We start from the raw sequence: 12,700 nt of genomic DNA, 5'->3' as shown, positions 1-12,700 counted from the left end.
AAAAAGTTCACTTGCAAAATACTCTATTGGGATTATACGGCAACGTCACCTCCTGCAAACGCTTGGCAGGGCCCTTTTGGAACAGTCTTGAGACTCTGAGCCTTTCCTGGGTAAACAATTACACAATGGGAATAATGCACAAAATATATCATCCAGAAGAGGTGCATTGAAGTGACTTCAGAAGTAGTTCGGTGATGTCATCGTCCTGGTCTTGTCTGTCAAACAGGATGGTCATCTGTTTGCTGCGAGAGTTCTAAGTGGTAATTTCGTTTCCTCATCATGCGGCTTAAATGTTACTGTTGGAATATACCGTATTTTCCCGCATATAGCCCGCATACGCATATAACCCGCAGACGCATATACCCCGCAAAAATAGCGTTTTGTGTAAAACAAATTTCAGATAGCCCGCACCTCCATATACCCCGCATGCATTCATATATTTAACGTCGTTACCGCAGCTTAATTCCATCAATACGAAGTTTACATTTGTAATACATTCCACTATCAGTTGTTAACATTCAAATCATAATATGCACAAATAAAACAAACTAACCGGAAACGAGTGAACTTAAAACAGTAAATAAGTAACAAAAGTAAATATCTAATAAATAAGTAACGCAACTGGTAGATAAGTAAAGTTTTAGCACTGGTAGATCGCGCACTGCGCAGATATTAGCGGCGCTTTGGTAACGCCGTTGCCTCTCCCCAACCCCCCACCTCTCCTCCAACTGCCCCACCCCACCTCTCCCTCCCCCCAGCTACCCCACCCCCCAACCCCCCACCTCTCTCTCCCCCCAGCTGCCCCAACCCCCACCTCTCTCTCCCCCCAGCTGCCCCAACCCCCACCTCTCTCTCCCCCCAGCTGCCCCAACCCCCACCTCTCCCTCCCCCCAGCTACCCCACCCTCCAACCCCCCACATCTCTCTCCCCCCAGCTGCCCCAACCCCCACCTCTCTCTCCCCCCAGCTACCCCACCCCCCAACCCCCACCTCTCTCTCCCCCCAGCTACCCCAACCCCCCACCTCTCTCTCCCCCCAGCTACCCCACCCCCCAACCCCCACCTCTCTCTCCCCCCAGCTGCCCCAACCCCCACCTCTCTCTCCCCCCAGCTACCCCACCCCCAACCCCCCACCTCTCTCTCCCCCCAGCTACCCAACCCCCCACCTCTCTATCCCCCCAGCTACCCCACCTCCCAACCCCCACCTCTCCCCCCAGCTGCCCCAACCCCCACCTCTCTCTCCCCAGCTGCCCAACCCCCCAACCCCCACCTCTCTCTCCCCCCAGCTACCCCAACCCCCACCTCTCTCTCCCCCCAGCTACCCCACTTCCCAACCCCCACCTCTCTCTTCCCCCAGCTGCCCCAACCCCCACCTCTCTCTCCCCAGCTGCCCCACCCCCCAACCCCCACCTCTCTCTCCCCAGCTGCCCAACCCCCCACCTCTCTCCCCAGCTGCCCAACCCCCCAACCCCCCACCTCTCTCTCCCCCCAGCTACCCCACCCCCCAACCCCCACCTCTCTCTCCCCAGCTGCCCAACACCCAACCCCCCACATCTCTCCCCCCAGCTGCCCCACCCCCCAACCCCCACCTCTCTCTCCCCCCAGCTGCCCCAACCCCCAACCCCCACCTCTCTCTCCCCCCAGCTGCCCAAACCCCCACCTCTCTCCCCCCAGCTACCCCACCCCCCAACCCCCCACCTCTCTCTCCCCCCAGCTACCCCCACCTCTCACTCCCCCCAGCTGCCCCACCCCCCAACCCCCCACCTCTCTCTCCCCCCAGCTCTCCCGTTGCCGGTAAACAGTGCGCGCACTTCAAACATTGTCGTTTAATTGTTCAAACAATTCATTTTAACGTGATAACGTGAGTGGATAGTCCTACCATGAAAAAATTAAACAAGTTATGACATGTCACACGTGTAAAATATTTTTGGGATAGCCCGCACCTCCATATACCCCGCAGGGTCTTGTTTTGTTTGTAAAAAGTGGTATACCCCGCGGGTTAAAGATAATTATTTTAATGGAAAATATGAACAAACATGTCATCCAACAATCAATTACTTGCCAAATAAGCCAAAATATGATTTCCAAGTTCTTGAAGCTCAAAGGGATCGCAAGAGACTGTGGCAGATTTTTTTAAATAAAAAAATGCCCTGTTGATGTTTTTAAATGGCTTGTGGTAGAATGACCAAAAGAAGACGACTCGGGCACTTGAGGTGGAGTGGAAGGCTCTTGAGAAGAAGCAGAAGATGCCCTGGATCAAGGCAGCAGCTGAGAGCCAGAAGCGATATGATGTAAGTCCGAATATATATGGAAAAAAAACTCAACGCATTTGTCAATAACAATGGCTCAAAAAAAAAGTATATAATAATATATAATAGGTGGCATGTTGGTCATTGACCCTTCTTAACAGGACATAGTCATGCCAGAGTGGTGGAGTGAGACAGTGACTCTGCCTCTCCGGTTCTCCCTGTGTGCTGTGAAGGAGGAGAGCCATTGCCTGAAATATCATCTGTTATGTACCTGTTTTTTTAAGGCAGTGTTATTGACAAGTATGAGTTTTTGTTATTTGTACTTGTGCACCACTTTCAATGCAGTATTATCACGAGTAGATGCAAGTCTCCAGACTTTCCTTTGAGCATCACATTGATGTACAGTGACAGCTGGGGACCACGTACATTAAAACAATAAATAGCATCAAGATGGGTTAACGATGTATTCATAAGAGAGGAAAAATGTTGAAAAGAGAGACATACGAGATAGTTTAGTAGAAATATAACATATATAGAGGAGAAAACATTTAGAAGAGAGATTTGAGAATTATTTGACAGATTTAATCGGAGGAGAAATATGAGCTAGAACTCTTTATTCAACAGTGTTGTAAGAAAGGCACATTCAGAAGAGAGAAGTTATTGGAAAGATTTGTTCAGAATAGACTTATGAGAGCTCAGAATATATTCAGATGGGAGATATGACAGAGATAGGTATATTCAGAGGAGAGATATGAGAGATCGGAGATGAGAGAAGAGAGATATATTCAGAAGATGGAGATAGTAAACGATGTGATCAGCAGACGCAAGCAAGAGGAGAGTGATGCACAGTAAATGGATGAATCTCGTGGTTCCAGCTTCCAAGGCTCCCACCCATTTCACCCCCACATACCCACGTCACATCACGACAGAGCCTATTATTTTACACAACCTATTAGCGGATTTGTTATTTTCGACAGTCAAGTGAAATAATTAACTTTGTTAATTACATTTCAAAGCTGCGGGGGGAAACCGCTATTAATAGTAGGAGTGACGCCATGGACTACATTAGATGTGTGAGGGCTGGATTTGTCCAGTGGTTACGTAGTCTTGATAATCCTGACAAATAAGCTTCCCTTTGCATAACGCCGGATGTTTTCTAAAAATCCTTGAATGTTTACCTGAAAGGTTGTCGACGGTCCAGGTATTTATTTTACAATTTTGTGAGTCTACTACTGCATGAAGACCCTCCCGGACACCGTATTGGCCATGGAGTTTGTTTGACCACACTGGTCAATGCAAAAGAGGTATGTATTTTTGAACGGGTTTAAATGAAGTGACTGTTTATCAACAGAAACAAGTTGCTGAAATGAAAACCGCCCCTGTAAAGAAGGCTCACTTTGAGGGGGAACCCAAGAAGCCACCAACGTAAGTCATTTCCAGCCACCATCTCGACTGAATTTTTCTGCTCCTTTCCCTTTCGGGAATACCGTTTATTTCAGTATCTGCTGCCACCAAGTGAGACTCGGCGCTAATGAGCCACGTGCAAACTTGTCTGCCATGTGCAGGAGTGGCTACCAGATGTTCTCACAGCAGCTGCTGTCCAACGGGGAGCTGTCGCACATCACCCTGCGTGAGCGCATGATGGAGATCGGCCGTCGCTGGCAGAAAATTGGCCAGGGGCAGAAGGACCGCTACAAGCAACTGGCAGAGGAGGCTCAAAAGAAGTACAAGGCTCAGCTCGAGGCCTGGATAAAGGTAGTGCCCGTAATCCACTGACATTTTAATAGTATAATAATATTGTGTCAGTGTTGGGAGAATTGCTTCGGCATTCTCACTGATCTGCCAAATAAAAGCACCTCAAAAAATATTAACTGGAAACAGCTAAAACTGCACTATTGATAATTTGATACATGTTTACAATTTTGGATTGTGAAAGCAGTTACGTTGAGAACTTATCGAATTATAACAAATAAACTGTTATTTTGGTTCTAGACGCTGCCCGCAGCTGATAAAGCCCTGTACAAGGAGTTCGTCACAAATGTAAGTATTTGATGTTACCCTTTACTTTGAAAATGGTTGGAAGAGTCATTATTTGATAACATTTTGGTCAGGTACATACTGCAGTAAGTCACACAAGATGTAGTTTGTCATGTTCTTTTCATCTTGTGTTATGTGTTTTGCTTTCGTTTGTGATTTGCTTTCCTTATAAAGAAGCGAAGAGGTTCAGCAAAGCCCTCAGCCGTAACCGCAAAAGCAAAACCGGCGAACAAAAAATCGAAGAAAGATCAAGAGGAGTCTGTAAGTAACCTTCTTGGGTGCCTTTCACTACATTGCTGTGATCCACCATATTCAAGGCTCAGACACCATCACCCTGTATATTCTGGCCATCATGGTACTTTGTTAACCTTGTTGTATATCGTTACTGGACTATTTATTTATTTTAACAACGAAGTTGCACATACTTAATGATAACAAGTAAAATAATGTGTACTTGCCACATTTGTTTCTAGCCCTATTTTGGCAACATTTTTACCTTTCTCACCTCATTCCCCACCCTATTCTCTGGCAGTCCCCAGCATCCACAAGAGTGGGAAGTTGGCACCCTAATATTTGGCAGCTGTTTTATTATATTTTATTATAATTACCTGCAGGGAGGTCACATGTCAACTTTTAGGACATGGTTACTGTGTGCATGAGCTTACTATGCTTGGAGGCAGGGGCGGAGCCAGGATTTCAGGCCGGGGTGACATTCAACAAATTTTTATTTGAAGAATGATTAGAGAGTCAGGCTGTTGAACTAGACGCCATCGGTTGGCGACACACTCTGACATTGCAGTTGCACGGAGTCTGCCAGACCGAGTGTCGTACACTTATACGCAGAATGTCACCCCTGTCACCCCCCCTGGCTCCGCCCCTGCTTGGAGGAGTTACTATGGACACTTAAGGCAGTGAACTTTAGGTCAGCTAAAGTGGCCTTCGAGTTTGTAGCCACAGTGCATTTGTGACCTATGCACTGAGTTAATCACTTGTATTTGATACAGGAGGATGAAGATGATGAGGAGTCATCAGAAGATGAAGACGATGATGAGGAGGAAGGGGATGGCCAGGAGGAGTCTTCAGAGGGAGATAATGACAGTGATGATGATGATGACGATGAAGATGATGATGATGACGATGAGGTAGACATTTTTCACTTTTACCCAAGTCGTGCTCTTGTACGTCAAATGTGTGCTTTTGCTTCATGTTCTCTGTCGTGTGTGTGTGTGTTTGTACTCTAGAATGAAGACGATGATGAAGAAGATGGGGAGGAAGGCAACAACAACAGCAGTGACAGCGAATCATCGTCCGAAGAGGGATCCGATTCGGACTCTGACTGAACCCAGAAATGTTGGCCAAAATGTCATTCCTGGCAGCGGTGCTCCTCATAGTAACAAAATGAACTTCAATAAATGTAACTGATCAGGTGGTTTAATTCTTGTCTCATGTGGAGCATCACTTAAATGTCACTTTATTTTACTCGCCATGTTTCAATTGGTTTTGGCAATGCTACAGGACAGCAAAGTCCGGCAACATGACCAGATGCCTATGTTTAAGGGGTAATTTATAGAATGGGTACCCAATTGCGGCCATTGTCATTAGTCTTTTATTTATGGTCAATAGGGAGAAATAATCCCCCAAAACCTTTTACACATGACTAGTTGGCCTCTGGCTGCATCTGTGGCACGAAAGGTATGGTGCCTGATGGAGGTATTTTACTCTACGCTTATATTAAATTGGGAGTTAAACCTCTGCAGGGGAACTGCCTCTTCAGGGTCATGCCCTTCCTCGTTATGCCCCCTTACTCCTGAGGGCCCAACCTCTTTCTATTTAGGCCCCAGCTCTTCCTCGTTTAGTTTCACGCCTTTCCTTTACAGGACCCACCCCTTCTTTAGGCCCTGCCCCTTTCCTCCAGACACAAAGCTTAGGCTGGGTTTGGGAAGTGGTGGGGGGGTTGTGGAAGGACTGGAGGGGTTGTGCCGTGGTGGGTGGGGACAGTCGGGGTAGGGGTAGGGTGCCTTCACTAAGATGTCCAACATCCCTCTTTGAACATCATAGATAAGTTATCTTAGCGTCTATCATCGTATATCTTGGCCATCGCAATTTTACATTTTTAATTTCGCCTAATAACGTCAAAGATTGTTACATAGGAAGAAAGTGCTGCATTGTGTTTGAAATACATGAGACAGTGGCATGATTAAAAGTTTGTGGTGTGTTGGTGAAGGGAAGGCCTGACCAAGACACGTCATTATACATTTGTCATCATGCATGGCTGAAATCTGTTAAGTGAGCTGGCGGCTGATGCACCATACTGGGTGAAGGTTTATTATCCACCAAGTATGCGAAAGGTTCAGTGTCAAGTCCTGCCTGCCCGCAGGCTTCTTTAAGTTAAAATACTGTAGATCAAAATGGAATTTGTTTCCATTTTACATTTAAGCGAAAAGGCGAATTGGTGATTTCCTAGAGCGTGTATAGCATGCAGGTACGTCTGTGTTACCGATTAACACCACCTGGTATACGTTAATTGAAATTCATAAAACAATCAGGTTAAATTGTAGCTGTGTTTTTGTAATTGTTTTCATTCCCCTTCGCTTTTGTTTGTAAGGACTGTGAAGCTTTTTTTCAAGCTAACAAAACAAGGAAAACTCATTTTGAAAGTAAAATACACGAGCTTCACAACAAGTTTTTGACCATACATCAGTCCAGAGTATTTCCTTTATCACTTGGTTGTTGCTTGCAGATGGTCATTTACATTGTTACTTAATTTGTATTTTTTGTTGCACATTTATTTTACATGTGTAAATATTTTCGGTAAATAAGTTCAGCTCGTTTTTTTAAACAGTGTAATTTGTATCATTGGTCCCTCCGTTGAAATGTGGGTGGAACCACAATAGTTATTCACATCTAATTTAGCTTATGATAATGGGCCAATGTGTTTTTTATTGTTTTATCATTAGAAGTAAAAATCACCTGACCAAGCAAAACAACTCTTTATATTCGCTACCTGTTTAAATAAAACAAAAACATGAACTATTACTTATTTTTGTTTAAAGCAAGGGCCATGTTTATAAATATTTTTTAAGATTTTTTAAATCTTTGCAAAATCGTTTTGTGTGTGGGGCAAGTCACCTTGCACATATTTTTCCTGACCTGTACGTAAAAGTGGTAGCACAGTAGGTGGTGTCAACATGTTAGGCGTTCCTCAGTTTTATACATACAAAAAAAGGAAAAATATTGGTGTTATCATTTTATTAAAAATGTAATGTGATTGTAAGATATAGAAACATGTTTGAATACTTGCATGCTGATATGTAAGAAACGTAAAATAAATAACTAAAGGTTACATTTTACAACAAGTCTGTTACTGTTAAGGCTCGCTTTTAGGAAATTAAGGCGCTTGTAAGGTACAGGTGTGTCCGTTCAGTAAGAAATTTCTCCTATCACAAATCACTCCAGACCTCACTCATTCAATGACCTGGCTGCAGCTGTAGCTTTAGGCAATAACAGCGTTATGTTTAATATCTTCCTTTTTAAGTAAATGGAGGCTGGTCACTTCCATTATTTTAAGAAAGGCTTGTACCAACAATCACAAAGGTTGGCTGTGGCAATATTCTAATACTAAATAACCAGTCTTAAAAATTGAACCCTCAAAATGTATTGCTCACAACAGAATGGCATCAGTTTCAACAGCGGCATGTTCAGATATGAAAATTCCGTGTTCCATTTTTATGCATCAGTTGTTACATTTAAAATCTCAGTCTTGGTTCATCTATGAACATTTACACTGCCTACTTTTAAAGCCCTGCATTATCTCCCCACTTGTGGTTTTCTCATCTGTTGACTTTAAAATAAAAGTGAACCAAACTTAGGTGGTTTTCTCATCTGATGAATGGTGCACAAACGTGTAATTCCATTATAAATCCAAATTGTTAAGAATATTTGAGTAAATTTTTATTTAGAAGCATAACTGTAATAGAATGTCATCTATGCATTGGAAAAGGTCATCTTTTAAACGTGATCGGGGTTAATGACAAGAATTTTGGCATAAAACGTATACATGGCCTGACCCAAAACGTAGGGGGTCATATTGGAATATTTCATTCACTTCGTTGTTGGCTTAAATAAAGGGACTGCATTTTTGTGTCTGACATTGCAAGGTTTGGACGCAAGGTGTGTTTTCCTTTGCAAGTTTGAATGAACACTTTTAAGAAGCTGTCAGCAACTCCCATTGGCTGCGTTTCAGTTAATTTTCTAAACACAAGTAAGGCCCTGCTTTTTGTATTATGTAATCGAAATGTTTTATTGCCATTTTCACTGTGCTCATGAAACTTAAGATCAATTGTGAGTCTTCACATTGTAGATGTGAATTTTCTGTCTTCATTTAGCTTATTAAAACTGACATCTTAGTGGACGCTGTTTTGCTTCTTGGGTGAGTTGTATACGGAGCTTAACTTTTGACAAAATCTACAGGAATTGCCACACGAACAGATCTTTGAACATGGATTCAGGGCTTCTGAAATATGTGGGCATTTGTATATACAGTAAATAAAGCCAGAACAGTTTTCCATTTATTTGAAATGTGTTAATTCTTTGAAGATCTCTGCCCTTTCAGCAAGTGTTTCATTTGATGTGTATGGCTTTTCAGAATGTTGGTATTTTGTCTGAGGGCTTTGCATACATTTTACTGAGATTTTGATAATACCGTAATTGTAGATTTTATATACAAAAAAAATCTGCCTTTTTCAAGTTTTCTGTCTTATCATATAGACTCTTTTTTTGACTGGAACTGTAATACCGACTTTAAAATAAAAGTGAACAAAACTTCAAATATCGTCACACTTGTTTAATGCTTTCCTACTTATGCTTTAAATAGTGTTTTTAACGTTTGCGTTTATGTTTGTGCACAAGGCAAAGTGACGTTTGAACTAACGTGATAGTAATTACCACCAACCCCAAATTTGGTGTTAATTGCACAAGTTTAATATGCATGTGCACCCCTGTTGTCAATCCACTGCTGGATGAGGCCCACCCCACGTTGTGCAGGTAGTGAAATGTTATTTGACCATTCTTCACCTTAGTGAATAGAGAACGTTGGCCCAACGTTGGCTCAACGGTTCCAATCACATGCCCAGCGTTGCATGTTTACCGGGACGCTGGTCAGTGCGGCTTGATGAAGGTGCACAGCATAGACATGGGGACATAATTGCAGCACAACAATGGACTTTGCTGAATTAGCCTCTGCTGCCCACTTCGTAGCCCTGTAGTAACCTGTAACAACCTGTTACGCATGGTGGTCGGTTATCCATTCATCCACGAACTATCCAGGCTTGCTTGGCTTGGTTCATTCCTGGTGATAACACTGTAACAATTGTTTTTAGTTCCTGGGTAGTAAGGGTTATGTCCTAATTGCTTATGCCTCAAAAGTACGGAAAATGGCTATTCCCCACAAACTCTGCTTTTGTGACCAGGACAGTGATATTTAGAAATTTACATATTTTCAATCATCAAACGGGTGACTTTGTGTCTTAGTTCACAAAGTCAGAAAAAATCGACGTGAATCAAAATTAACATGTATTTATACTTAAGTAAATAAAAAATGACTACAAGAGATTTAGAATTGAGTAGATGGAAACATCACAGCCAGTTATTACTTAAACTGGTTGATGACATCCAATGATTACCGTGTTCGTCGTGCACATAAGGCAGATTTTAAACACGGGAGGACCCCAACACTTCAGCCGTGGCTGATCATTGTTTTAATGCGGTTGGCTCACGAAATTTATTTCTCTAAGACGAAGGTACTTTGCAAGCCCACTGGCTATCAACAGTGATTCGTTCATGAAGCCATCCATATTTACAGACACAATTTCAACCGAGAGGATGGGTACAAACTCAGCGATCATTGGAAGGACGTCATCAACCAGTTTAAGTCATAACTGGCTGTGATGTTTCCACCTTGTCACCTTCCGATGTTAGTTTTATTTTACTAAAGATGGGACAAACAATTCCAGTCCCTGCGGTGTCGCCCTTGCATTGGGCGTACCACAAGTTGTTCAATTCTCCACGGCTCGTGCGTCTACCCTTTTCTTGCTCTCCGATCTCACATTCACATAACCATCACCGCTTGTGCTGGTCCCAGGGCACTTGTGCCCCGCCCACTTCGTTCTGATACCAGGACACTTGGGTTACAACAAATTGTTAATTAACATAACCATCACCGCTTGTGCTGGCCCCAGGGCACTTGTAGCCCGCCCACTTCGTTCTGATACCAGGACGCTTGGGCTACAACAAGTTGTTAATTAACATAACCATCACCGCCGGCGCTGGCCCCAGGGCACTTGTAGCCCGCCCACTTCGTTCTGATACCAGGACGCTTGGGCTACAACAAGTTGTTAATTAACATAACCATTACCGCTTGTGCTGGCCCCAGGGCACTTGTACCCCGCCCACTTCGTTCTGATACCAGGACGCTTGGGCTACGCCCATTATAAATCTTTAAAACTGTTTCCCCCTTTTTTACACCTGATGTTGCGATCATAGTTTTTTGTTTACTTTTTACTTTTTTTACCTATCTACGTGACTTACCGAAAGACCCAAAGAATATGAATTCCTGCAGTCACGAAAGTCAAGATGTAATCTCTTACACATTAGCCATGGGTGAAATAAATTTATTTTGTAGGATGGTACAGAGGGGAAAAGAGAGGCATAAAGTTCGCTATCCCAGGAATTTGGCAGGAACCCACTGACCACTCAAGCAACTGCTACTTCTACATGGTGGACCCTTCCAAACGTCGGACTGGCAAGAATGCACCTGCTATCACGTATCCAGACCTTCCTTCATCCATCCCCCCAGTGCCACACTGCCATGAGCTCCCTGTACCCACTCCTCCGGAGAGAGAGCAGCCGTCTTTAGAAGAGAGCAGCAAGTCAGAGAGCGAGGAAGACGTTGTAGATCCAGATGACAATTTCAGAGGTGGAGCTGAGGAGAGAAACCCATACTACCCCAACCAAAAATACCTCAACGACTTGATCAGAGATCTTGGTCTCAACAAGTCCAATGCGAGCTTTTGACGTCTAGTCTCAAGCAAAGTGTGCAAGTCACAGATCAGAGGAAGCGTCACCAACCTTATTACTGCAGCTTCTTCACCCGTCAAGATGGGCTCTGCTTCTGCCACAATGTGACTAGTCTGTTCGAGGCAATCGGAATCGCATGTAACCAGAATGAGTGGCGCCTCTTCATTGACAGCTCATCCAGGATCCTCAAAGCCGTGCTGCTCCATAATTGTAACAAGTACCCGTCTCTTCCCCTGGCTCACTCGGTGCACCTAAATGATGATTACAACAGCATGAAGACCTTACTGTATGCCTTGAAGTATGATGAGTATGGCTGGGAGGTCATCGGAGACTTCAAAATGGCGGCATTCCTGATGGGTCTCCAAGGCGGTTTTAGCAAGTTGCCCTGCATCTTTGCCTTTGGGACAGCAGGGACACCAAGGCGCACTACCACAGGCGGGACTGGCCACAGCGGACCGAGTTCTCTGTGGGGAGGAACAACGTCAAGTGGGAGCCACTGGTGGACCCCCGGAAGGTGCTGATGCCACCACTGCACATCACATTGGGCCTTATGAAACAATTTATCAGAGCTGGAGATAAGGAGTCGGCAGCCTTCAAGTACCTTCAAGACTTCTTCCCTAAGCTGTCTGAGGCAAAGGTCAAAGCTGGTGTCTTTGGCGGACCACAGATAAAGAAGATCCTGGAGTGCAATGAATTCCCCAAGAAGCTCACTAGTAAGGAGAAAGCGGCTTGGAACAGCTTTGTCGCAGTGGTTCGTGGCTTCCTGGGCAATCACAAGGTCGAAAACTACGTGGAGCTGGTTGAGACTCTGGTGAAGAACTACGGCACAATGGGCTCTAGGATGTCCCTCAAAGTCCATATCCTTGATGCTCATCTTGATAAATTCAAGGGGAACATGGGAGCGTACTCGGAGGAGCAAGGCGAGTGCTTCCACCAGGATAGACTGGACTTTGAACGCCGCTACCAAGGACAGTAGAACGAGAACATGATGGGAGTCGACATTTGGGGGCTGATTCGTGAAAGTGATTTACAGTATAATCGTAAATCTCGACAAACTACTCACTTCTAAATCTTTTGTTTTTTCTGACTTTATGTGAACGAAAAGACACAAATTCGCCCGTTTTCTCATTGAAGATAGGTAAATTTCAAAATATCACTGTCCTGGTCACAAAAGCAAAGTTTGTGGGGAATAATAATCATTTTCTATGCTTTTTAGGCATAAGCAATTCGGAAATAACACTTACTACCCAGGAACAAAAATTGTGTACCAGAGTGTATTTGCTCAGAGGTCAAAGTGACGATATGACGCCACTGCGCATGTGTAAAATGACGTCATGTAATA

At 44.1% G+C, this 12,700-nt stretch overlaps 1 protein-coding gene across 4 annotated transcripts in view; it reads left to right on the top strand.

The window, feature by feature from the left end:
• The window catches only part of LOC116948737 (nucleolar transcription factor 1-like), a 33,175-nt gene extending 24,063 nt beyond the window's left edge, over window positions 1-9,112 (top strand). For all 4 annotated transcript variants that reach the window (XM_032965766.2, XM_032965767.2, XM_032965765.2 and 1 more), the window contains exons 15-21: window positions 2,179-2,289; window positions 3,599-3,672; window positions 3,813-4,002; window positions 4,240-4,287; window positions 4,459-4,545; window positions 5,289-5,426; window positions 5,526-9,112. In XM_032965766.2, the coding sequence (XP_032821657.1) occupies window positions 2,179-2,289; window positions 3,599-3,672; window positions 3,813-4,002; window positions 4,240-4,287; window positions 4,459-4,545; window positions 5,289-5,426; window positions 5,526-5,624 (747 nt within the window). In that variant the 3' untranslated portion in view covers window positions 5,625-9,112. The remainder of the gene's footprint in view (window positions 1-2,178; window positions 2,290-3,598; window positions 3,673-3,812; window positions 4,003-4,239; window positions 4,288-4,458; window positions 4,546-5,288; window positions 5,427-5,525) is intronic.
• The last annotated feature ends 3,588 nt before the right edge of the window (window positions 9,113-12,700 follow it).

The sequence above is a fragment of the Petromyzon marinus genome, chromosome 34 (assembly GCF_048934315.1).
Source record: "Petromyzon marinus isolate PM22_M1 ecotype Great Lakes invasive population chromosome 34, UKy_Petmar_22M1.pri1.0, whole genome shotgun sequence".
Classification (NCBI taxonomy): Eukaryota; Metazoa; Chordata; class Hyperoartia; order Petromyzontiformes; family Petromyzontidae; genus Petromyzon; species Petromyzon marinus.
Note: the sequence above shows the minus strand (reverse complement) of the source record. Positions and strands in the feature narration are given on the sequence as shown.